The sequence below is a fragment of the Lactuca serriola genome, chromosome 4 (genome assembly GCF_051521515.1).
Source record: "Lactuca serriola cultivar US96UC23 chromosome 4, Lser_US96UC23_V15, whole genome shotgun sequence".
NCBI classification, from domain to species: Eukaryota; Viridiplantae; Streptophyta; class Magnoliopsida; order Asterales; family Asteraceae; genus Lactuca; species Lactuca serriola.
The window spans coordinates 111,756,005-111,781,473 of NC_136411.1; the positions used below are offsets into that span (position 1 = coordinate 111,756,005).

Here is a 25,469-nt window from a genome sequence, read left to right on the forward strand (position 1 = left end):
GATTCTATGAAGTTTGGATAACTCTAGTTCCGAAGGTGGTTTTTGTTGTTTTTGGGACCCATTAAGGTGTATTGAGAGAATGTTTAACTTCTCTTTTGATCCATACATGAAGCTTGTGGAGCTTTGGACTCATTTTAGACCTAGGTTTAGAGTAGGTAATGTTTGAGATATGCAAATGGATAAAGTTGGAAACTTTATCCATTAAACCATATTTTGAGGGTTTCTAGAAGTCCCATTAGCGGAAAAAGAATGATAAATTCATTTTCATATATGGCATATGCGACAATGGTATTTATCAACAAAATACTTAGATAAGAAAAAACATTTTTTTTTGCATATAACATATGTGAAAATGACGTTTTCTAACAAATAAATTAAGTGGGAAAATAAATTCGCATATGACATAAGTGAAAGTAATATTTCTCAGCAAAAACTTGGTTGAGATTTCTTTTTTGCAAATTACATATGCAAAACATGAAATTTGCCATTTTATTTGATGTATGATAATTAATATAAAATTTAATTGATTTTTTTTAAAACAAATTCGCAAATGGTCCATAGATGAAGTTTCATTAAATTTCACAAAGGGTTATTGACTTAAAAGTCCTTAAGTTTTTCAAATTTATGCGACATTGTCCCCGTGACAATTTTAGGTGTGGTAATGCCTAACATTTGTGCTCTTTTTGTCACATTAGCCATTTAGTAGGTAAAGAGTCGGTCATATGTAACACCCCCTCCCATCCAATAATACTATAAAACCCCTATCATATTTCTTCCTCATTTACACATCTCAAGCCCAAATCACCATGTCAACTTCGTCTACAAACTCAAGAGTTTCACATACCAAAGTCATATTGGTTGTTAAATGGTATTGTGGTGATGCCTGCTCAATATTAGTATCAAGAACACCATACAACCCAAATAAAATATTTTGGGGATGCCATAATTTTAAGGTAAATTGCAATTTGATCTGAAATTGAAATGAAATCTATTACCATGGTATTAAGATTGTGATTACTCAATCTTGTTACACATTCCTCTTCGTTAAATTTACAAGACACGTCAAGATGTTGTTTTTTCATATGGGTCAATGAAGGTGGGGAAAAAGCTATCGAGCAACAATATTAGTTGATGGGTTTGTTAAAGATAGTTGTGGGGTTGTTTATATATATATATATATATATATATATATATATATATATATATATATATATATATATATATATATATATATATATATATGGCATTGTTGGTTGTAGTTCTTGTCATCAAAATATAATGTACTAGTGTTCTTATGAAATGAAGCCATTTTTTGAAATTATTTACGTTGTAATTTGGAAGGTGGGAAATGGTAATCCATTTATTTAGTCTGTTTCATCTTTGTTTTAAAGGTGGGAAATGGTAATCCAGTTGTGTTTATCTATCATATTTATGGACAATTAATGGATCTATTGGTATGAACATTGACTAATATTACTGAAACATCCTACTTATAAGACCCAAAAACTTTTCATTAAATTACTAAAATAATACACCATCTCAATTTCATAAACCAAGGTAATCAAAGATTTATTAGTACATTATCGTTATCAAAGTAAATCACAGAATAAGAAAACATGTGGTGTGTGCTCTGCAATCATCCCGAACTCTTCCATTTGAAAACCCAACCACCAGAAACATAAACTGAAAATCGTAAGCACAAAGCTTAGTGAGTTCCCCAAGATACCACATACCATACATACATAAATCACATAATGGCCGCCTGCCCCCCATCGGGCCCCGCCCATCATCGAGCCCCGCTCGGATTACAGATCTATCAATCACCAGGACCCGCACGATACACACATAATCATATAACCATATAATCATATAAACATACAATCTACTAGCACATGCAATAGCATCGGGCCTTGCCCGGTAAGCATACCATCACATAACACATTCAAGAGTCATACAAACATCTAGCATCCTAACATATAAACCATGAGTCGACATTGGTGCCTTCGACCCGCTAAACTCAGTGAGGAGACTCACCTCGCACTGCCAAAACATACTGATAATCCTGGTTGCTATTCCGACAATCCCCGAGCTATGAATAACAAATAACATTTAATTAACAATTGGATTCCCATCCAAACCATCAGACCATAATTATGTAAATGACCAATTTACCCCTTACCTAGTTTGGACCAAGGATTAAGCCCAAACCTAATAATCCCAAAAGGTCCAAATACCAAATTCGCCATCCAAGGCCCAATTTTCCAAATTGGGACTATATCCCATTGTAGGCCTTCACAAATAATTATCAGCCCAAACCTGATGGCCTAACAGGACCCAAGACACTAAGCCCAAAATATGGTTTAAACCGAAGCCCAAAACATCGAAAACCCATCCTGCTGAGTACGCGAGGCGTACTCAGCTGTACGCTACGTGTACAAGCTAAATGGCTTGTACGTCGTGCGTACAGACTTGTACGCCCAACGCACTCACCCATTAAGCCAAAACCCTCTTTAAGCACTTAATGCTTAAGCCCAGAAGTCCAAACCACATATCTAAACACCAATAAACATCTAGAACCATAAAGTCACTGACTTGGTGACTTTGCATGCCCCAAAAGGACCCAACCTCAAGATATAACACTTTACTTTCACTAAATGGACATAATATCATGCATAGGTGATTCTAAACCTTAAAGGTGCTAACTTTATGGACTTTGAACCTCAGAAACACCACGAGTGGCAACTCATAGCTCTTGGAGTGGTGCCCAACCACTTGATCTCATTAATGGGGCCAAAAAGGGTCCAAAACCCATAAAGACTATATCTAAGCTTATAATGATCAAAGTCATAGTTTTTTAACTCAAAGAAGCTAGAAATGAAGTAGAGAATCAGGATCCATAAGCTCTTCCTTGATCCACAACCTTACACCAAATTCCTTCTTCTTGAATATGAACCAAAACACACAAAGATGGACACAATAAGCTCAAATACATAACAATGGAGGCTAAGGGATTATTTTTAGGGTTTTGGGGGCTTGGAGGCTGGTAAAGAGGCCAACCATAAAGACTTAAAGTGCTTATATATGGTATAACACCCCAAATTAGGGTTTCAACTAACTCCTCGTACGCCATGCGTACTTCTCGTATGCCTAACGTACGAGGTCTCATATCCATGATCTACCCTTCACAATATGCTAAGCGTACTCCAATGTACGCCTCACATACCGACCATCACACCAGTACTCCCCGCATACTAGGGTTTCCCTCAAACCCTAATATACTCTGAAGGCCATAACTTCCTCATTATAAATCCGATTTCGACGATCCTTATATCCATGAAAAGGTAAAGAGAATATATAAGCTTTAATCAACTCATACTTGCCTTACAACACTACTAGAAAACAGCCTTTTACGACGCGCAAATAATGACACACACTGATAGAAGACGTGCATTTGTGCGTACCCTAAAATCTAATGTCAGTTTTCCGAAATTTGAAGGATAGAGGACACGTATTTGTGCGTGCCTTGAAATTAGTGTCAAACAAAACAAAACTAAAAACACGGAGGGTGCTTATTTTAAGTGTGTGTCTTCTACAAATGTCACTTTATATTTTTTAACTAAACGCGCGTTTTTAAAGAGGGATCTAAAATTCTAAAATTTTGAATACACCACTTCTCACTCTCTCCGCCTTATCTCTAGTAAAATCGCATAAGGCCATTCTCTCCCTCCTCTATCTCTCTCTCTCTCTCTCTAACCCTAGACACAGCCACCGGCCATTCATGACGATGTCTTATCCACCATTTTCTCTTGATCCATACAATAAAATCGGCGACCAAACAATGAGGCTCACTTCTTATTTTGCTTCTCTGTCTCCCACAAAAACCCTAGTTTCTATCACCACTTCTTGAATTAGTGAATTAGGGGTTAGGTTTTGGAGTGATTTGGGGAGAAGACGGGATTGGGTAGTCTTCTTCCTCCCACAGTTGGGCCACCGATAAAACTGCGTGTGGGGCTTCGGAGGATGCAGGCAGGTAGAGGTTCTTACAGGAGTAGTTAGAAGCAAGCAGCCGGTGACGGTGAATTGGCAGAGAGTCGGCCGCGCTTCATTCATCGCACATTACAACCACCTGCTCCAGCGGTGACTCCTACTCTACCTCCCGTCTACCATAATTAGGAAATCCTAGAAATTAAAAAACCCTAATTTGGTCGATTTAGGGTTCGGACTTCGTTCCATCTCTCAGTCTCCGCATTCTTGCCAACTGGTGTTGCAACACCGTTGTCACCATCTATCCCATCACCCACCACAGTCGAAGTTGATGAAACCCTACCTCCTCCTGCTTCCAACCCCTCAAAATGGATTGTACATGTCGACGTTGATTGCGTTTATTATCCTATTTCTCTCAAAATCAAATCGACCCAAAACCCTAGTTCTTGTTGTTCAAATTAATTTCAATGTTGAACCTTCGAATTCATAGTTTGAAGAAAAGATATTAGAAACTATGTATCAGAATCCAGTAGTGGTGGTAATTGGTGAGAACGGTTCATGGAAAAGAACTCAACCCCCGTAGATTTTACACAGAAATGGCTAGACGAAGACCAGAACCATCATAGTCACCCATCCCCACTGTGTCGCTGTCGTCTTTATTTCTAGGTATTCATATTGTCACAGATAGAATCAGACCTTAATTTTTACCTCTCATGTGGTTGTCAATTACGTTTAAATGGTTACTTCCCAACATTCTTTTTTTTTATTTACTAGTTCAGAAGGTTTTCTTAAAGTGTTGACAGCATTGGCAAATACTCTTCCCCTTATCCATCACAAAGGTATTTCTTCTTCGTTTTTTTTTTTTTTTTTTTTTTTTTTTTTTTTTTTTTTTTGATTTTAGCAGTGGGAAAAACATGGAGGAAGTAGATGTGGTTGTTGAGTTGATTACAAAGCTTCATGAAGGTAACATCTTCTGCGGGAAAACATGAGTCTTCTTTGAATGTTAAAACTGTTATTGGGTTCCAAGGGTGTGAAGAGGATGTGAAAATCATTTCAACTGTAATTGGAATTGAGAGTGGATATATTGGTTTTCTAGCTAGACCTCAAAGAGAAAATGTGGCTCTAACAAGAGCAAGGTTATATATAATAAACTTTACAAAGAAAAAAATTCAAATATTTATGCCTGAAGAAATGATTTAATCTGTTTATTCTCTGCTTCATCAGATTAATGACCATATTTTTATTTTTATTGTTTTTGTAGGCAGAGGAGCTAGCTGAGGTTAAACAAATGATAAAAACCCCTGATTTTTTCAACAAGCTTGTTGAGAGTATGGCCCCTACTGTTTTTGGTCATCAAGACATCAAGCGAGCAATTCTGCTTATGCTTTTGGGTGGAGTTCATAAGTTCACCCATGAAGGGATCAATATCCGGGGGGCATCAATGTTTGTATTGTTGGAGATCCAAATTGTGCTAAATCTTAGTTTCTCAAGTAAGCATATCTATTTAAATCTTGTTTTATATATAATATGTGCAGAGTTTGACAATTTTTTTTTTCTTTTTCTTTTGTGGGTACACAACAACCTTAGTTTCAAGATCTTTTTACACATCTGGGAAATCTTCCTATGTTGTTGGATTAGCAGCCACTGTTGCAAAAGAACCAGAAACCGGAGAGTTTTGTATCGAGATACTAGTTCTGTAAACTAAATACTAAAACTGATGATATATACATTATACAAAGGACTTGAATGTTTCCTTCCAATCAAGCATATGATATATACATAAATCTTAAGGCGGTTGTTTATTATGATTTTTTGCATAATTTTTAGTTTTACCCTTTCTTAATTATATTTTTTGCATTTGCATGAGACATGACTTTCTCAGTAAAATAGACGGAAACTAACATCACATTTGCATGCCGATTTGATGTTTACATGGATTATCAACTTTTTGAGCATCATGTGAACACTATAACTCATGTTTTCAGTTCCACTCATGAGGGTATAACCGTCTTTTTGCATCACTGCAGATTCATTAGTTTTCCACATTCAATTCATTTACGATGGTTATCTTCTTGACTGGATTGGTGTCGATGATTTTAATAAGCCCCCAAACATGCTAGTTTACAAAAGAAGGAAACACAGGGGTAAACTGGTCAAAAACCCAGAGGACATGGTAACATCTTGATAAATTTATCAAGTAAGTCTTCCTTAGGGTAGCTTAAAGCTAAAAAAAATTCCTTAAATATGTTAGTTTATAATATAATTTTAATTTCATGGGTGTGATTTTAGGGCTTAAGGCTTTAAGAGTACTCAATTTGGGATTCAATGATATTGCAGATGCTGTTTTGGTACATCTGAACGGTGCTTCTTGTCCTTTGATTATTTTTTATTTATGTTTTATACTAAACATGTATAAAGTCGAAGTTTTTGATGTCTATTAAATTAGAAGATTATATGTTTTTGTGCCGCTTGATGCAGGTTTAAATAAATTGGAGAGCTTGAATCAGATTCATGTAGAATTCGGGATAATGGACTAATTAACTTGGCAGGTGATTCTTTTGTTACTTATCTTCTTATTATTATTTAAGTATTTTTTAAAGCTTTTTAGCAGTGCAAAAATGTCATTTTTTTCCACCGACTACTTATTGTAGAATAAGGTTTTTAGATTTTACTATTATGAAATAATATTTTATCCCCCCCTCCCTCCGAATCATATTCTAATCTTAAATGTATATTATTTCCTGACTACTTATCTATTTGATTTAACAAAATAAAAATGAATATTTTTCTAGAAAACAATTACCATTGAAATGATTTTTGTAAGACCCAATATCAAGTATTCAAAAACATAGTTATCGGATAATATTTTTATAACTACATATACGATAATGTTATTATCTTTTTATACGTAAAATATAAAAAAAAAGTCCTGACATAGTTATTTTATAGAAATATGGCGTGTGGTTCAAAAACAACAAATTAGATAATCGTTAAAAAGAAGCTTTTGTATTGGAGAAGACATTTGAAAATATGTTTTTGATAATAAACGTAGCGGAATAGATACTCTTATTCATATTAAAGATTTTTTTTTGCTAATTATCTGGCATGTAATTTTTTAGTGCATATACGTTTTTATATAGATGTAATTGGGCTACAAAAGATGCTGGTGTTAGTGATGAAAGACAAGGTTCAGATTCAAAAAGTGTTGTAGAGCTAACAAATGGATCTTCAGGTATGCAATACTCTAGACATAATAACAGCCTTTTACGACGTGCAGTTTCTGACAGCTCTAGCAACCTCCTTCCATGCCTTGCAACCTTTCAAAGTTCCTGCATTCAGGTTATTCTTTTAGAAAGGAAATTGTCAAATGAGATTGTCAAAGGAGAATTTAGTCATGGGTTTCTTTTAAGGTTGTACATGTTTTGTTTTCTATAATAAATATTATGCAATATTAGCAACGTGTTACATTTACTTACTATTGAAATGATTATTTGTATTTGACATACTAGTGCAATGACTTATTTGTATGACATTAAAATTATGCAATGGATTCTATTTTTTGTATATGATATTTTATTTTCTATTATGAAACATTAAATAAAAATTTAACTTGAAAATAAGTAAATCTATAAATAATATATTTTTTTAAACATTTAAAGTTATGATACGCAAAAATGTGCGTCATCTTCATTTATGACATGGGCTTTCTTGACAACGGATTTTTTGATATGCTTTGCGTGTCAATAACATGTGCGTCGTTAGGTTACGACACACGAATGCATGTCGTCTTCTTTTATGACAGGACCTTCCTTGATACGCATTGCGTGTCGTAAACGTGCGTCGTAAAATGCTGTTTTTCTAGTAGTGCAATTTCCCGAACAAAAATCCAATTCCCATAAAAGCCCGAACTGACATTTTAGCAAAATACCCTTTGGCTCTAAAACCCAAACCGAACACCCGAATCATCTAAATTACATCATCGACCTCCAAATGAGTCCATATCTCAATTCCTTAAGGGTCCTAAGTCTGCTAATTCCCAATCCTTGATCACCACCCCGAAATGGAAAACGATTTGGATTAGGGCATTACAACTCTCCCCTAATTAACTTAGATTTAGTCCTCGAAATCATTTCTTACCATCCCCAACATGCCATAGAAACCGAGAAACAACCACAACCTCGAGAATGCCCAACCTTCCCAAGACAACTGAAACCAACCCTAGCTTAGCTCTCCAACCCGAAGATGAATGAATCCTTTCCTAACCTAAAACAATCACATGAAAAAATAACCACGCTACTCAACCAGAAATCTGAAGTCTCGAGATGGTTTGACTCCCTAACAGACTACCCATGCAAAACCATTTCTAATTCCATTCCAATTAACCAGAGGGATTAGACGATCCTTCAAGAAAGACTCATCATGATAATAAAAACTCCATAAAAATAATGAACAACGCAAAACAACCTGGGAGATAAACCTTCTGGTGCTGAAAAAGACTCTGCTTCCTTGAATTGCCGAACCAAAATACCGCTGTTGAAATTCTGTAACTCCATCCTTACCTGACCCCCACACAGATAGAACCAAACCAAAACACAGCCATAAGAGTCTGATCTACCTTCGAATCTGAACCCATCCTCTAACCCTAAATTCTTCAACCGATACCCTTGACATGCATATTCCTTAATTCATATCCCATTAAAATGAAGACCTAGCTTGCACACAAATACTCGCGATCCCCAATGTGAGTTCCCACCAAGAACCAACTTGCTACATAACTTATAACTTGAGATCCAAGGATCTACACTTGCATTTCACCCGAAACCATCTGATTCACAACAATCCCCTCACTCAACCAGGATATGGAGATTCCCAACCATCGTTGAGACTACCAGTCTCGCACCTAGTCTAGCCACCAGGTTCCCAAGAGTCCAAAAGACAAGGCTAACTAGCCTAAACATCCCTCTATGCCATTTGTTGACCACACACTCAATCGTGCAACCCAAGATCCAATACCTCGGCCTAACGGTCTCTACCAGGTCCCACCTGTATTACCATAAACACACGGGCCTCGCCCATGGGTCCCACCCAAGCTATACCATGGAGCAGGCCTCGACCACGGGTCCCACCTAAACTAGAGCTACTCAGGTCTAACTTCGCCTTGGACCCCGATGGTCCTCAACCTAAAACAAGGAAATGCTCCTCGACAGTCCTGCCCGTTGTGCCCAAAGCATGAACTGGTTCCCTTTTACGCTCATGACCACCTCCAACGATAGTCTTCCTTAAATTGGTGAATGCTACGATCCCATCACTGTCTTATGACACTTCAAACCAACCATGGTTTCCACCCATGGTCTTACCACACCCAAACCATCACAACCCTACACATCTTGAGCCGAAACCTGCATCCAACTGCATCCAATCAGGTGTTCGGGTTATGCTTCGAACCCCAAAATCTTCATCATACAAGAACAGACATCGAGACTCTAACACAACCCTCGACCTGGACCCATCCATAATTTTTCTATGCATAGAAAATAAGGCGCCGACCAACTGTTGGAAGTTTCCTGAACTTCCAGCTTACATAACTTCAATCCAGACGACCACTTGGGCTGTCTACCCTAGTTTCACACCCGATCCAACTACTGAAAATTCCTGATCAATACTCCCCCACTTGGACTCATCGAAGATCTCCTATCCCAATTCCTTGAGTTCTTATACTGGCGACTAAAAACCATAACCCTTGCCCTGAACTGACGAATCTTCACCCCGACTTCCATTCTCAAAGAATCATTGGATTCTAACCGTCTACAACCCATGAAAATATAAAATTCCCTGACACTTCCATTGACCACTCAACTCATGCAATCGACACCACCATCTTCCTACTACTGATCCTCTCCTAGCAACAATAGTGTTTGAACCAAAAAGTTCTTCCATAGACAACCTCCGATCCCATCAGATCAAAAGATAAAACAACTGAATCCCTAACTTCAATTGAGAACTAATACACTAGTCCTGACCATAGACCCTTCAACATTACCCCATAATTGATCCCGATAAAGACCCGGAACAACAATCGAACACGCTGAAACCCTCTCAGCAAGATACGACCCTTTACTGATTCATGGCATGCAAAATGGCATATAACAATACTAGATAATATAACCCAGACAATAGCAGAGAACCAAAACAGAGATAATGCTTACCCAAACCATAACAAAATTCCAAGCAATATAAATTCTGATAATGAACGAGAATAAATGAAAAGATAACATACCCGTAGAAGCATCTGCTGGAATGCTGACCTCCTCCTCCTGAGTTACCCCGACCACCCTATTAACCGTCTAAACAACCGAGGTCCGACCCTCAAACCTGGCGACCAATATATCAATGATGTTGGGTAACTCCTTGCGTGAAGCTCGTGAAACCTCCACGAAATCCAATCATGGAATCGACCCTCCTCCCGAGGACTTGGTGCATAACCCACCTCCGAACCCAAATGACGAGAACTAGCAATATGATCCTCCTTCCTGAAGGATTCAATGGATCCATAAGCTTTGGGCTCCAGATGTGACATCCCCAATTTCACGGCCAGAAAAGACCGATTTGTTTATGCTTTGTTTTAAAATCAGAGTTATCTTTTAAAGAAAGTAGTTGCGGAATTTGTTCCCAAAACAAAATATGATAAAAATTATCAAAGCATTTCTTTAAAGAAATGTATTTTCCTTATATAACAAAATCTCGGGATGTCATGTTCAATACAGACCAAAAACATAAACAGAACAAAATAGACCTTACAACAGTTATTTATAACTATTGATCTATAATCCGAAATCTCTCGTCAAGTCCACCAACTTATACTCTTGTGCCATTACCTATAATGCAAAGAAAACTGAGTGGGTCAGGCTTGGGAGTCTGGTGAGCATATAGGGTTTTCAACCCACAATAATATAATTATTATAATTAATTATCAAGCAATCAACCCAATTTCCCATCCCCATTATCTTCCTTACTCTTAAGGGTTTACCCTAAGAGTTATCTATTCGTTTACTCCGTACTAGGCACTAAGACAATAGCTGCCAAGGTTCCTTCATAAAGCACTAATTTCATAGCTGCTATGGTTCATTCATCGGGTACTAAATCCATAGCTACCAGCGTTCATCTCTACGGTACTAAATCCATAGCTACCAAGGTTTGTCTACACGGTACTAAATCCATAGCTACCAAGGTTTGTCTATATGGTACTAAATCCATAGCTACCAAGGTTTGTCCATATGGTACTAAATCCATAGCTACCAAGGTTTGTCTTTCGTCTCATCCTCAAACTCATTCGTCATCACACACCAACTAATTCGTCTACCCACGTTCTACCCAACATATTTGTAGATATAACATACATATATAGTTTAGATCATTTAAAAACCTGTATAAAACAATCATTCAACCACCATCTCAAGTAAATCAACAACATATAAACACATAGCACGTATTTCATAGCAAATACTCCATATCTATGTGGTAGAAGAAAGTTACCACACACTCACACATACAAACAACAATATACTTAATATATTCAAACAATACTTGTATTATTATCGTGTTTATGAAAGGGACTATACACTCACTTGATCAGAAGATGATCGGACAGCACTACGGCTTGCAATGATAGTATTCTTCGGTGAAACCGGGATCACTTCACACACCGGGTTTCTCGCGGGCAGAGTTTTGGCTCGGAAACTCTTTTATTCTCGGGATCTTCGGTGCTTCGGGACTTGCTTCGGGTCTCGGGGTTGATACCGGGGCTTCGGGGGGTTAAAATAGGGCTTAGAGGGTGTATCGGGAGTGGGAGAGAAGGGATGGAGCAACCATAGTCGGCTGGCCCTTCAAATCTATTTATAGGGCAAATTTGGCCCTTGCCACGTCGTGAGATCCTTTTTCCACGTCGTGGGCTTGGTCATCATTGCATACGTCATTGGAAGTTGCATTTGAGGGACTCCCGGAGGTGTCAGGAGACTTTCCACGTCGTGTCACTGCTTGCCACGTCGTGGTCTCTGACAGTTTTGGGGTTTCGCGCCCCGAACTTCAGAAATTCATAACTTTCGCATACGAACTCCGTTTTCGATGTTCTTTATATCGATGCGAAGGTGAGATTATGCTCTACAACTCTTTTTTAGACTCCATTGGCTAATTTTGAATTTATTTTTAATATATTATAATTATATTACTTATATATTATTTTTAGTAGGCCGGGACAGAAAACTCCGTTATAAACTCATAACTCCTTCATCTGAACTCTGTTTTCGTCTGTCTTTTTATCGTTGGACTACTATCGATGAGATCTTCAATTATCTTTTAGATTGTTTTGGATAAATATCGCTCTAACGTAAATTCACTATTTACGTCACGTTGTGTCGTGCCGGTTCTGTCGCGAAACTTCGACAGGTCATAACTTCTTCGTTATAACTCGGATTTTGGCGTTCTTTATATGCACAGAAACCTTGTGACATATACTAAAACTTGGTTAATATTAATCCTTCTAAGTAATCTTCCATCAAAAAGTCATTTTTGATGCTTATCGTCTCTAATTTGACTAGCCCGGATCTACGGGCGTTACAATTATCTCCCCCTTAGGATGATTACGTCCCGTAATCATCAACGAAACAGGATTCGTATACTGACTCCATACGCTATCTCTCCATCCTAAGTAATAACCGTGATGCTCAATCCTTTATCTGCTCTTCTTTCTATGTTGGACTTTCAATCATAACCTTCTAGTTACAAAATAAATCCTTATTGAGGACTCTTTTTTCTTCTTAGGATAAGTACTTTCATTCATCTATTGCAATAGACCGATGGGTCGTGCTCTATTGACCTCTCATCGCATGATGCAACGCTTTGACTCAAGTCTCTTAGAGTCAAATTCCAAAATGGAATATACTTTCCTTCATATTCTAATGTGATATAATCACATTTCAGCATGTAGCATTTCTAGCTACAAGCTTCCTTAACAACGAGCGCGATGCTATCGATCGCATTGATTTCAATCTTCTGACTTGAGTCAGATGCTACCTCGAACTTGGTTCTATGAACCACGTAACAAACTCATCGAATTCAGACTCAATTTGATATGACCACTAGGTTCGGAATAACAACCATCTTACTAGTCACTACCGAAACAAGGGTAATGACACACTTGAACAAAACGGAATCAATTACTAGCTTCTTGGTAACCTTGTGACTTTCCATGATCCAAGTGCGAGTCTTGTGATTCCGGTAGTATATGCATCTACTACCTTTCACACCTACTCATACTCGTCCCAAGTATTGTCTCTCAGTCGAACCAAGTCACTATACAAAAATCACACAATCATTTAACACATCATGTATTAAAACCATAAATATCAAAACCAGGGTTTACATTATAACTTGAAATGATTACACAAAAGTTCAAGTTCACCCTATACTATGCCTTTAATTGGCTACCTCATAAGTTGATCCTTGGATATAAATTCCTCATCCTTGATTCGCTTCGTCGAGGATCATGTGGAATGCCCTTGGCTTTGGCGGTGCCTCTAGCCTTGCTGCTTCATTTTTCTTTGGGCAGTCTCTAGACATGTGCCCCTTGCCTCCGCATCCGTAGCACACCTTATCATTGTGTGTACAGTTCTTAGAATAGTGGCCGCTCCTTCCACATTTGTAACAGGTTACTTCTTCATTGCACGTTCCAAAGTGCTTCTTCTTGCACTTTTCACACCACTTGGGTCCATACCTTTGGTCATCTAGGTTAGACTTTGCGAATTTTCCCTTAGTATCAGGTCTTGAGGATCCTTCAAGCTTCCTCTTTTCTCCAATTTCAACTTTCTTCAGACCCCGATCCTTTTGTTGGGTCTCTACATTCTTAGCTGCTCGAACAACTATTTTCAGAGTGGTTGCCATCTTGACTGTTGGGCCAAAGTCGGCTGTCAGTCCATTTGCGAACCTCTCAATCTTGGAGAGTTCAGTTGGCACTAGGTATGGAAATAACTTCATCTTTTCGGTAAATGCAGTAACATAATCATCAATGCTCATTTTACCTTTCTTCAGGTTCTGGAATTCATTATTCAGATCAATCAGATCTATCTCTGAGCAATACTGCATCTTTAACTGCTCCAGGAATGATTCCCAAGACATCCTTAGTGCTTCCCCTCGGGGCATCGTATCTGCTAGCAACTTCCACCAGCTCAATACTCCAGTCTTTAGTTGTCTAACTGCAAAGACAGTCTTTTGCTTGTTGCTACAGTCGCAACTTTCAAACACCATCTCCATTTCAGAGATCCAGTCCATAATCTCTACAGGCTTTGGGCTCCCAGAAAGACTTGGTGGTTTGGCGCACAAGAAATTCTTATACATTCGCCCATCCTTGTAGTTTCCCCTTTCCGGGTCATTCCTTCGTTCTTCTTGAGTCTCACCTTGACTCATAATGCGACTATCGTTCCCTTCCTCTGATTGCTCGGGACTCAGTTCGGGTTCCTCAATGGGTATGATAGGTTCGTCCCTATTTTCATGCAACATCTGTCGCATTTCTTCCCTTTGTTCGGCTAGCATAGCCCGAATCATGGCTTGCACTCCAGCCATGGTGACCTGTTCTGGTGCAGCAGCTTCAACAGCTATTTGTTCAATCACAGGTGGTTGATTCCTGTTTTCATCAGCATTTCCAACTCCACTTCTTGTTCTCACCATTTTTGATCTACACACCCAATAAGGTGAAATTAGATCCTTATTCATGATAGATATTCAAATCATCCTTATCACTCCGAAATGTTTACATGCTAGTTCTAATATCGTAGACGTACGCTTAGAATCCTACACACATAAGGTTTCCAGATCCGGTCGGCAACAGACCATAGATCTGAACAAATAATATCATATATGGCAAACATATAACATTTAGCACATAAAAGCATTTTAGGCAATTTTCCTAAAATAAACTAGTGCTCGTGTCAATTTAGGTGTACTACCTAACATATTTTAGACACACTCCTCACAATCATTACTTAGCATTCTAAGTTTAAGTCTAGAAATTTCCTACAATTTTCTAGTTCGCTTAAACTAATGCTCTGATACCAACTGTGACATCCCCAATTTAACGGCTAGAAAAGACCGATTTGTTTATGCTTTGTTTTAAAATCAGAGTTATCTTTTAAAGAAAGCAGTTGTGGAATTTGTTCCCAAAACAAAATATGATAAAAATTATCAAAGCATTTCTTTAAAGAAATGTATTTTCATTATATAACAAAATCTCGGGATGTCATGTTCAATACAGACCAAAAGCATAAACAGAACAAAATAGACCTTACAACAGTTATTTATAACTATTGATCTATAATCCGAAATCTCTCGTCAAGTCCACCAACTTATACTCTTGTGCCATTACCTGTAATGCAAAGAAAACTGAGTGGGTCAGGCTTGGGAGCCTGGTGAGCATATAGGGTTTTCAACCCACAATAATATAATTATTATAATTAATTATCAAACAATCAACCCAATTTCCCATCCCCATTATCTTCCTTACTCTTAAGGGTGTACCCTAAGAGTTATCTATTCGTTTACTCCGTATTAGGCACTAAGACAATAGCTGCCAAAGTTCCTTCGTAAAGCACTAATTTCATAGCTGCTATGGTTCATTCATCGGGTACTAAATCCATAGCTACCAGCGTTCATCTCTACGGTACTAAATCCATAGCTACCAAGGTTTGTCTATACGGTACTAAATCCATAGCTACCAAGGTTTGTCTATATGGTACTAAATCCATAACTACCAAGGTTTGTCCATATGGTACTAAATCCATAGCTACCAAGGTTTGTCTTTCGCCTCATCCTCAAACTCATCCGTTATCACACACCAACTAATTCGTCTACCCACGTTCTACCCAACATATTTGTAGATATAACATACATATATAGTTTAGATCATTTAAAAACCTGTATAAAACAATCATTCAACCACCATCTCAAGTAAATCAACAACATATAAACACATAGCACGTATTTCATAGCAAATACTCCATATCTATGTGGTAGAAGAAAGTTACCACACACTCACACATACAAACAACAATATACTTAATATATTCAAACAATACTTGTATTATTATCGTGTTTATGAAAGGGACTATACACTCACTTGATCAGAAGATGATCGGACAGCACTACGGCTTGCAATGATAGTATTCTTCGGTGAAACCGGGATCACTTCACACACCGGGTTTCTCGCGGGCAGAGTTTTGGCTCGGAAACTCTTTTATTCTCGGGATCTTCAGTGCTTCGGGACTTGCTTCGGGTCTCGGGGTTGATATCGGGGCTTCGGGGGGTTAAAATAGGGCTTAGAGGGTGTATCGGGAGTGGGAGAGAAGGGATGGAGCAACCATAGTCGGCTGGCCCTTCAAATCTATTTATAGGGCAAATTTGGCCCTTGCCACGTCGTGGGATCCTTTTTCCACGTCGTGGGCTTGGTCGTCATTGCAAGTTGCATCTAGGGGACTCCCGGAGGTGTCAGGAGACTTGCCACGTCGTGTCACTGCTTGCCACGTCGTGGTCTCTGACAGTTTTGGGGTTTCGCGCCCCGAACTTCAGAAATTCATAACTTTCGCATACGAACTCCGTTTTCGACGTTCTTTATATCGACGCGAAGGTGAGATTATGTTCTAAAACTCTAGTTTAGACTCCATTGGCTAATTTTGAATTTATTTTTAATATATTATAATTATATTACTTATATATTATTTTTAGTAGGCCGGGACAGAAAACTCCGTTATAAACTCATAACTCCTTCATCTGAACTCTGCTTTCGTCTGTCTTTTTATCGTTGGACTACTATCGATGAGATCTTCAATTATCTTTTAGATTGTTTTGGATAAATATCGCTCTAACGTAAATTCACTATTTACGTCACGTTGTGTCGTGCCGGTTCTGTCGCGAAACTTCGACAGGTCATAACTTCTTCGTTATAACTCGGATTTTGGTGTTCTTTATATGCACAGAAACCTTGTGACATATACTAAAACTTGGTTAATATTAATCCTTCTAAATAATCTTCCATCAAAAAGTCATTTTTGATGCTTATCGTCTCTAATTTGACTAGCCCGGATCTACGGGCGTTACACCAGATGAGCCCCCAACTGCCCAACTACAATCTCGGCCTAAAAGGACCCAAGACGACCATCCAAGAGCTCAAAAATCCCATCCCTGACCGAACTAAAGATCACCGAGGTCCATTCCAAAATACCACGAGTAATCTACGATGAGATGAACTCCTGCATCCGCGCATCGATCGACTCAATACCTGCACCTGATCCGGAACCAGAACCTGAACCCCATTCCTGAGTGCTCAACACCATACCGAAAACAACATGTAAAAGATCCGAATATACCCAAGAGTCCTCATCTCACAGGCTTCCTAGATTCTCCAAGACTCTCCCTGATTCGAGTATGGATCCTGTGTGTTCAGTAGTATGGGCCCAATACTACATTCCACACCTATCCATACTTTCCTCAAGAATCGTACCAAATCCTCTAAGTCACCTTCTCAATCCTTACACCAAACACTCGCTAACCAGCGCAACGAAACCCATTGAAGCAATTCCCTAGGATTTCCTAGGTTCCTGACCTCACCCTGCCATCAGCTACTGAAGAACTCCCCATAATGCCAGTCACCCATCTCATAAATACAATCACATGCAACAAAGCTTAGATAATCCTTCGAGTAACAGACTCATTCCTACAACGGTTAGACTCAAACAAGAGCTCCGCAATAGGTTCAAGTCCATCACTATGATATTATTCAACCTTTGTCACATATGACTTAAAATATACACCTATGAGTTCCACAAAGCACAAAGCAAGCATCATTTGTGAAGTAGCACTCTAATCTATATAATAATCACGAGCATCCAATACCACATACTACAACTCTTACTAGGAGCTCCCATTCCCGATACTGATTGCCTTACGCATACAAATTATACCTAATCTAGCATCCCATGTTTCCTAGGCTACAAGACATCACATATAAGACCAACCTATCACTGACTAATCAGAACTAGCATGCAAGTCTACAAGATCATACAATAGGCATACAAGGCATCTCTCCTAGCATTCTATCATGCAAAAACTGAGCAGATCCTTAGCCCTAACTAGCATGCGATTCACAGATTCATAAATCAAATAATACCAGATAACATGTATGGATATTTTCGGAGAAACTTACTTGAGCTCGGTCGATTGCATGCACCACACCCTTTATTGTATTAGAAAACTTGTTTTTCCCCTTTTTACATCATTTTTCTTTCATTTTTGAAAAACTTTACCAAACCCTTAGTTTGAGACACACCCGAGAGTGTGTTCGAATCCCTCAAACAAAGGCTATGATACAAACTTGAAACGTCCCACTTATAAGACCCAAAAGCTTTTCATTTTTAAATTACTAAAATAATACATCATGTCAATTTCATAAACCAAGGTAATCAAAGATTTATTAATACATTATCGTTATTAGAGTAAATCACAGAATACGAAAACATGTGGTGCGTGCTCTACAATCATATCGAACTCTTCCATTTGAAAAGCGAAGTACCAGAAACATAAACTGAAATCTGTAAGCACAAATCTTAGTGAGTTCCCCAAGATACTACATACCATACATACATAAAACACATATTGGGCCCCCCACCCTCCATCGGGCCTCACCTGGTCTCGAGTCCTATTCGGCCTCGGGCCCCGCCCGACATCGAGCCCCACTCGGATTACAGATCTGTCAATCACCATGCCCTGCCTGACATTGGGCCCCACCCGATACACACAATCATCTAACCATATAATCATATAAAAATACAATCTACTAGCACATGTAATAGTCACAAAGAAAATAGCATACAATAAAGTCATCGAGCCTCGCCCGGTAAACATAAAACCATATACTGATAACTAGCATACAATATACTCATCAGGTCCCACCTGGCATCGGGCTTGACCGATAAGCATACCATCACATAACACATGCAAGAGTCACACATACATCTAGCATCCTAACATATAAACCATGGGCCGACATTGCCGAAACACACCGATAATCCTGGCTGCTGGTCCGCTAAACTCAGTGAGGAGACTCACCTCGCATTGCCGAAAGACACTGATAGTCGTGGTTGCTGGTCCGAAATCCTCGAGCTACTAATAACAAATAACTTTCAATTAACAATTGGATTCCCATCCAAACCATCAGACAACAATTAGGTAAATGACCAATTTACCCCTTACCTAGTTTGGACCAAGGCTTAAGCCTAAACCTAATAATCCTAAAAGGCCCAATTACCAAATTAGCCATCCAAGGCCTAATTCATGGCCCAATTTTACAAATTGGGCCTAAATCCCATTGTAGGCCTTCATAAATAATTATCAGCCTAAAACCTGATGGCCCAACAAGACCCAAGTCAACTAAGCCCAAAATATGGTCCAAAACAAAGCCCAAACATCGAAAACCCATCCTGTTGAGTACGCGGGGCGTACTCAGCTGTAAACTAAGCATACAAGCTAAATGACTTGTATGTCGTGCGTACATACTTGTACGCCCAACGTACTCACCCATTAAGCCAAAACCCTCTTTAAACACTTAATGCTTAAGACCAGAAGTCCAAACCAAAGATCTAAACCCCAATAAACGTCTAGAACCATAAAGTCACTGACTTGGTGACTTTGCATGCCCCAAAAGGACCCATCCTCAAGATATAACACTTTACTTTCACTAAATGGACATAATCTCATGCATGAGTGATTCTAAACCTCAAAGGTGCTAACTTTATGGACTTTGAACCTCATAAAAGCCAAGAGTGGCAACTTATAGCTCATGGAGTGGTGCCCAACCACTAGACCTCATTAATGGGGCCAAAAAGGGTCCAAAACCCATAAAGACTAGATCTAAGCTTATAATGAGCAAGGTCATAGTTTTTTTTACCTCAAACAAGCTGGAAATGAAGTAGAGAATCAGGATCCACAAGCTCTTCCTTGATCCACAACCTTACACCAAACTCCTTCTTCTTGAATATGAACCAAAACACACCAAGATGCACACAATGAGCTCTAATACACAACAATGGAGGCTAAGGAACGATTTCTAGGGTTTTGGGGGCTTGGAGGCTGGTAAAGAGGCCAACCCTAAAGATTTAAAGTGCTTATATAGGGTGGAACACCCTAAATTAGGGTTTCCACTAACTCCTCGTATGCCCCACATACTCCTCGTACACCCAACGTATGAAGTCTCACATCCACGATCCACCCTTCGTAGTACGCTAAGCATACTCCAATGTACGCCTCACGTACCGAACCTCGCACCAGTACACCCTGCATACACCCCAGGTACTCCTCGCGTACTAGGGTTTCCCTCAAACCCTAATATACTCCGAAGGCCATAACCTCCTCATTATATATTTGATTTCGATGATCCTTATATCCATGAAAAGGTAACGAGAAGCTCTACGCTTTAATCAAATCATACTTTCCTTACAATTTCCCAAACAAAAATCTAATTTCCATAAAAGCCCGAGCTGACATTTTACCAAAATACCCTTTGGCTCCAAAACCCAAATTGAACACCCGGATCATTTAAATTACATCATCCACCTCCAAATGAGTCCATATCTTAATTCCTCATGGGTCCTAAGCATGCTAATTCCCAATCCTTGATCACCACCTCGAAATGGAAAATGATTGGGAACAAGGCGTTACAACTACCTTGGCATCAAACTGCACTTGGCCTTTAACTACACTTGACCAATACCCACAAAACCATATAAACCAAAGTGGGATGATATAAATGGTATATATCAAAGTAAGATGTTATAAACCATATAAACCAGAGTAAGATGTTATAAATGGTATATACCAAAGTGATATGATATGAACCATATAAAACATATAAACCAAAGCAAGATTCTATGAACGGTATATACCAAAGTAAGATTCTATTAACCATATAAACCAAAAAAGATGTTATAAACTATTTGGACACCGAAGTACGATGCTATAAAACAAACATGTCAATATTAGACATAAAATATATTTCACATAATAGGGGTGTGCATTACATAATGTTTCATGTATCAGCCATCCTTCTGTGCAAAAAATGCTTATTAACATATATGACAACATATGACAATCCGATGTTTAATGCAATTAGTGGAAAAACAAAAAAATGAACAAAAATAAGGCAACCAAAAAATATGCCCATGTTAAACATATCACTTCACCTTTTTTCCTAATCCCTACCCAACTACTCCAAAGACATATGTTTCGTAGCACTAGAACCACTACCATCTTTGTCGTACACATGGTTCTTCAACTTAATTTTCGATATCCAATAAATCGTATGATCCAAAATTTATGATCTTAAGTCTAATGGTCGAAAATGAGTTAAAAAAAACAAAAACTAGCATGATTTTAAAAAAATGTTATGATCCAAAATTATGTTAAAAATGATACGATCCAAATTGAAATAATTCAAAGTACTTATGATCCAAAATATTATGATATAATATATTTATAATTTATAATTTTTTATGATTCAAAATATTTATGATGTTTGATTTATTATGCTGCAAAAAAAAACATTCAAAAATATTATGTCTTTCAAATCTATACCAGAAAAGATAATAAAAATACAAAGAAAATGTGTTTTGAAAAAATTAGTCGACCAAAACATCACTGTTTTAACTTTCCGTCAAAATCAAACAAAACATGTAGTCACGCTGACTTTTTTTGACTTAGTACGAAAACAAAATATTTTCTATTTCTATAATTTTAGAATAGTGTAAAACAGAAACAAATTACAACATATATTTATTTCTTATGAAGAAAACCATTTACCCATAATAATAATAATCTGGGCCCACCATGTAAATATTCATTAAAGTAGTTCAACACAAATAGATTCAATGAAAACGACGACGCAACTAATTGTTAAAGTTAGTCCAGTTCCCTGAACTTGGGGCGCACCAAGCCCAATTTCTTTTGTCGTAACCGAATTTTGAGTCCTCATTGTGCAACCTTGATCTTTTTTGAGCTACTTGAGTCTACTACTTCTTTACTCATGACGAAGACATATTTTGACTGAGATCGAGAATCATCTTTATCAATTTGGAAGCTCGTATCAAAATAACACTTATTAGTGAGCTCGTCATCCATACCTACGTAAATTTAGAGCATATCTTTAGTCCACCACTTACATTATTTGAGTTTATTTTCAACACATTTTCATCTTTGTTTACATTGTCCTTTTGTTAAGCATTGCTAGAACTTTCTCCGGGATAGGCACTCTCAACACAATCCCATAGATCTTTCGACTTCAAGAGGGTCTTAATCTTTATGCTTGAGAACTCATAAGACTTACTTGTGAAGAATTTGAGGTTAAGACACATTCAATGCTATGTCGTGTGCTGCCATTTTATTGGAGAGGCGTAGGTTGCAATTCAAATTTGGTGCTCTAATTGAGAATGTTGGGAATTTTGGAAGACAATGAAAACTAACACGGTTGATGATTTTATTGAGAAGCTAACGCCTTTAATTTTAGGCTTCAAGAGAACGCAAAATTCAAAGTAAAAGAGAAAGTACATGCCTAGAAAATATTTAGGAAGAAACAAATGCTAAAGATTATAATAATTTTGAATTGGTTTTAGTCAAGTGCTTTGAATCAGTCCTTCACCCGTCAATCCAATCATGCTATCTCTTAATAAGAAGTGAATTTTAGTTGTTTTAGATTTTATTTCTGATTTCAAATTCACGATCGAATTTGTCAAAAACAAAAGTTTCCTTAATTAAACAACGAATCCTTTTGTAAACTTTGAAAAATGTTTGTAGGCTTGTGTTCTTTTTTTTTTTTGAACGGCTTGTATGCTTGTGTTCTCTTTCGCTTTGCATCACATTCAAAGATACCTCACATGAAGAAGACCCGATATGTCGCATGGAGTTTGGTTTGATAACAAGTCATCGAAATTCTAGCTAAATTCTATCAGTTTGGGCTTGATTTCAATCTTTCCTTAATGAACATCATGTGAAATTTAGATTTTCTATCAGTTATGTAATGCCTCTGGAATATAGTTAATGTGCATGGTTTCGTCCTATTGTCACATTTCATTATCCATCTACTCACAATTGTTGCATACTTGCATATTATATTCTCAGGTAACAACTAGCAAACCATAATCACATATTATATGCTTCATATAGCCCTTTGCTTCATCGAGAACAAATGTACATATCTCAATTCTCATGTCGATTTTCCAATCTATATATATACTTGTATATATGTACCTACTTGATCAGTCAATCATCCAAGCGTAAAGAATAAGACATAATCGTAATTTTGTCGAACTATTTGAACTAACATTGCATTCGTTGTCTTTGTCTCCAGTACTTTGCTTATCATCTTCTCGGTGATCATTATCCGACTCTTGTTGATCATGCTTGAATACAAACAATCCATGACCCGATCCACGACTGGAAAAAAGCCAAGCGTGCACATCCCAAAAGACCTCAATTGGTTGTTTGTTGATCAAGACAGTCTGGTTTCCACGAAACTTCCACTGCAAGTTTTTAACGTGGATCACCACGATCCCATCAACTCTGATCCACATCTCAGGGTCTTTACATCCTACAGGCGACCTCTCCACCACAATCTCACAATATTCTTTCTCATTCGGGTCGAATTTTGCCCGTGTCATAAAGCTTTTCTTCCCGAACATATGCTCTTTCTTGAAAACCAAGGCAGCTTCCACTTCTGCAGGGCGTGTTTGCGTCTTCCTGTATACCTTCTCTTTCATGTCACCTATCAACAACACAACTTCTTCTTCATGAATCAATGCCACATAAAAGTCCGAGCATGGCTCCGGCGACGCAAGATAGTTTGCTGACCGGACATCCCAATAAAGCTCAATCTGATACGAGTCAACTTCTATTGTTTTGCAACCCTTTTTCGCCCAAAAACACCATGGTTTGAGGTCGATCTTGTGATTCGGATGAACCTCAGATGACACACTATCTATGGAGATATCCAGAGAATGATTCATGGTGTTTTTCTCCCAAACAACCGTTACATTCCTGCTAGAGCCACCAACTTGTGTTTGATACACACACGTAGCGGTGTTTTGTGATGTTTTGTGGTCATCAGTTAGGGATTGAGAAGACATCCTCAATCATGGGCCAATCTTGATTCAATCTAAAGATCACAAATTTTCCAAAGATTTTGATCAGGAAAATGAAAGTTGGTGATCTTGAAAAATCTCTCACAATCCCTTCTAACTCTTCCTCTTTAGAATTGCTAATGGACGAAAAGGTTATGAACTCACAACGTACGTTTTTGATGTTGATTCAACGGTTGATATAAAGATCATATGCATGCATATAGTTTGGGTGAATCTGAAAAAAGAATCTTGAAACCTTTACATGTATGTGAGTTTTGGGAGGTTCATCAATGGAGAGAGAGAGAGAGGGAGAGAGATAGAGAGGTCCAAAGAGGAAGACAAACCTCTTCGGAAATGGGTGAACGAACATTTGCAAATTGTCTTGTAGATTTTTCTATATTCTTGCAATGCAAAACAAATGGAGAGATTTTCGGAGGCATAAATAAACATAAATAAATAGATAATATCATTTCCATGAAGGATTATATCATCTATACGAATCTTTGGATATTTCCATGTCTTATTATTAGTAAATATTTATATTTATTTATTTTGGGAGAGAAAGAGAGATCTTTGGAAATGGGTGAACAAACATTTGCATTGGAAATGGGTGACCAAACATTTGCAAATTGTATTCTAGATTTTTCTATATATTTTGCAATGCAAAACAAATGGTGAGATTTTCTTAGGCTTTACAGTGGGCAACTAGTCGTAACATATTCTGGAGTTATTTGCAAAAATGGGGTTGTTCCCATTTTGCTTTGTAAAAATAGGGTTGTTTACTATCCATTAGGTGTGAGACCTATGTATTACATGAGTTTATTTAAAAAAAATTAAATTTAAAATTTTAACAATTTAAAAATTTTGAATTTATAAGAAAAATGAGAAAATTTTGGAATTATTAAAATTAATGAGGCTTTAATGTATTGAATATATTACATATATAAACTCTTTCTAATAAATACCTTACATATATATTACCTTATATATTAAATGTGGAACTTTAATTTAATAAAATGAAAAAGACAATAAAATGACAAGTGGAAAATAGAAAATTTAAAAATTTTAAAAAATGCCATGTGTCTAAATGAATGAGAAGAGGACATGTGGCAAAAAACCTTCATTTTGTTATAGTAGATTTGTAGATATAGGGTTGTGGCCCCACTCAATCACCCACATTTACTTTTATCATTTCAAAAATTTATATTTAAGACCCCTAAACTATTATAACATATTATATGCATATCGTTTTTTAGATTCAATATTTTTTAGCTTTTATTG

At 37.6% G+C, this 25,469-nt stretch overlaps 1 protein-coding gene and 1 long non-coding RNA gene across 2 annotated transcripts; one reads left to right on the top strand and one right to left on the bottom strand.

Moving 5' to 3' along the window:
* Positions 1–4,861: 4,861 nt before the first annotated feature.
* Positions 4,862–5,789, top strand: LOC145100303 (uncharacterized). Its single transcript, XR_013704959.1, has 3 exons — positions 4,862–5,120; positions 5,246–5,474; positions 5,572–5,789. It is a non-coding gene; the product is annotated as an uncharacterized LOC145100303 (long non-coding RNA).
* Positions 5,790–23,243: 17,454 nt separating this feature from the next.
* Positions 23,244–24,537, bottom strand: LOC145100304 (uncharacterized). The gene has a single exon (XM_079037625.1). It carries the CDS (start codon positions 24,192–24,194, stop codon positions 23,328–23,330), a length of 867 nt encoding a protein of 288 aa, XP_078893751.1. The 5' UTR covers positions 24,195–24,537; the 3' UTR covers positions 23,244–23,327.
* Between the last annotated feature and the right edge of the window lie 932 nt (positions 24,538–25,469).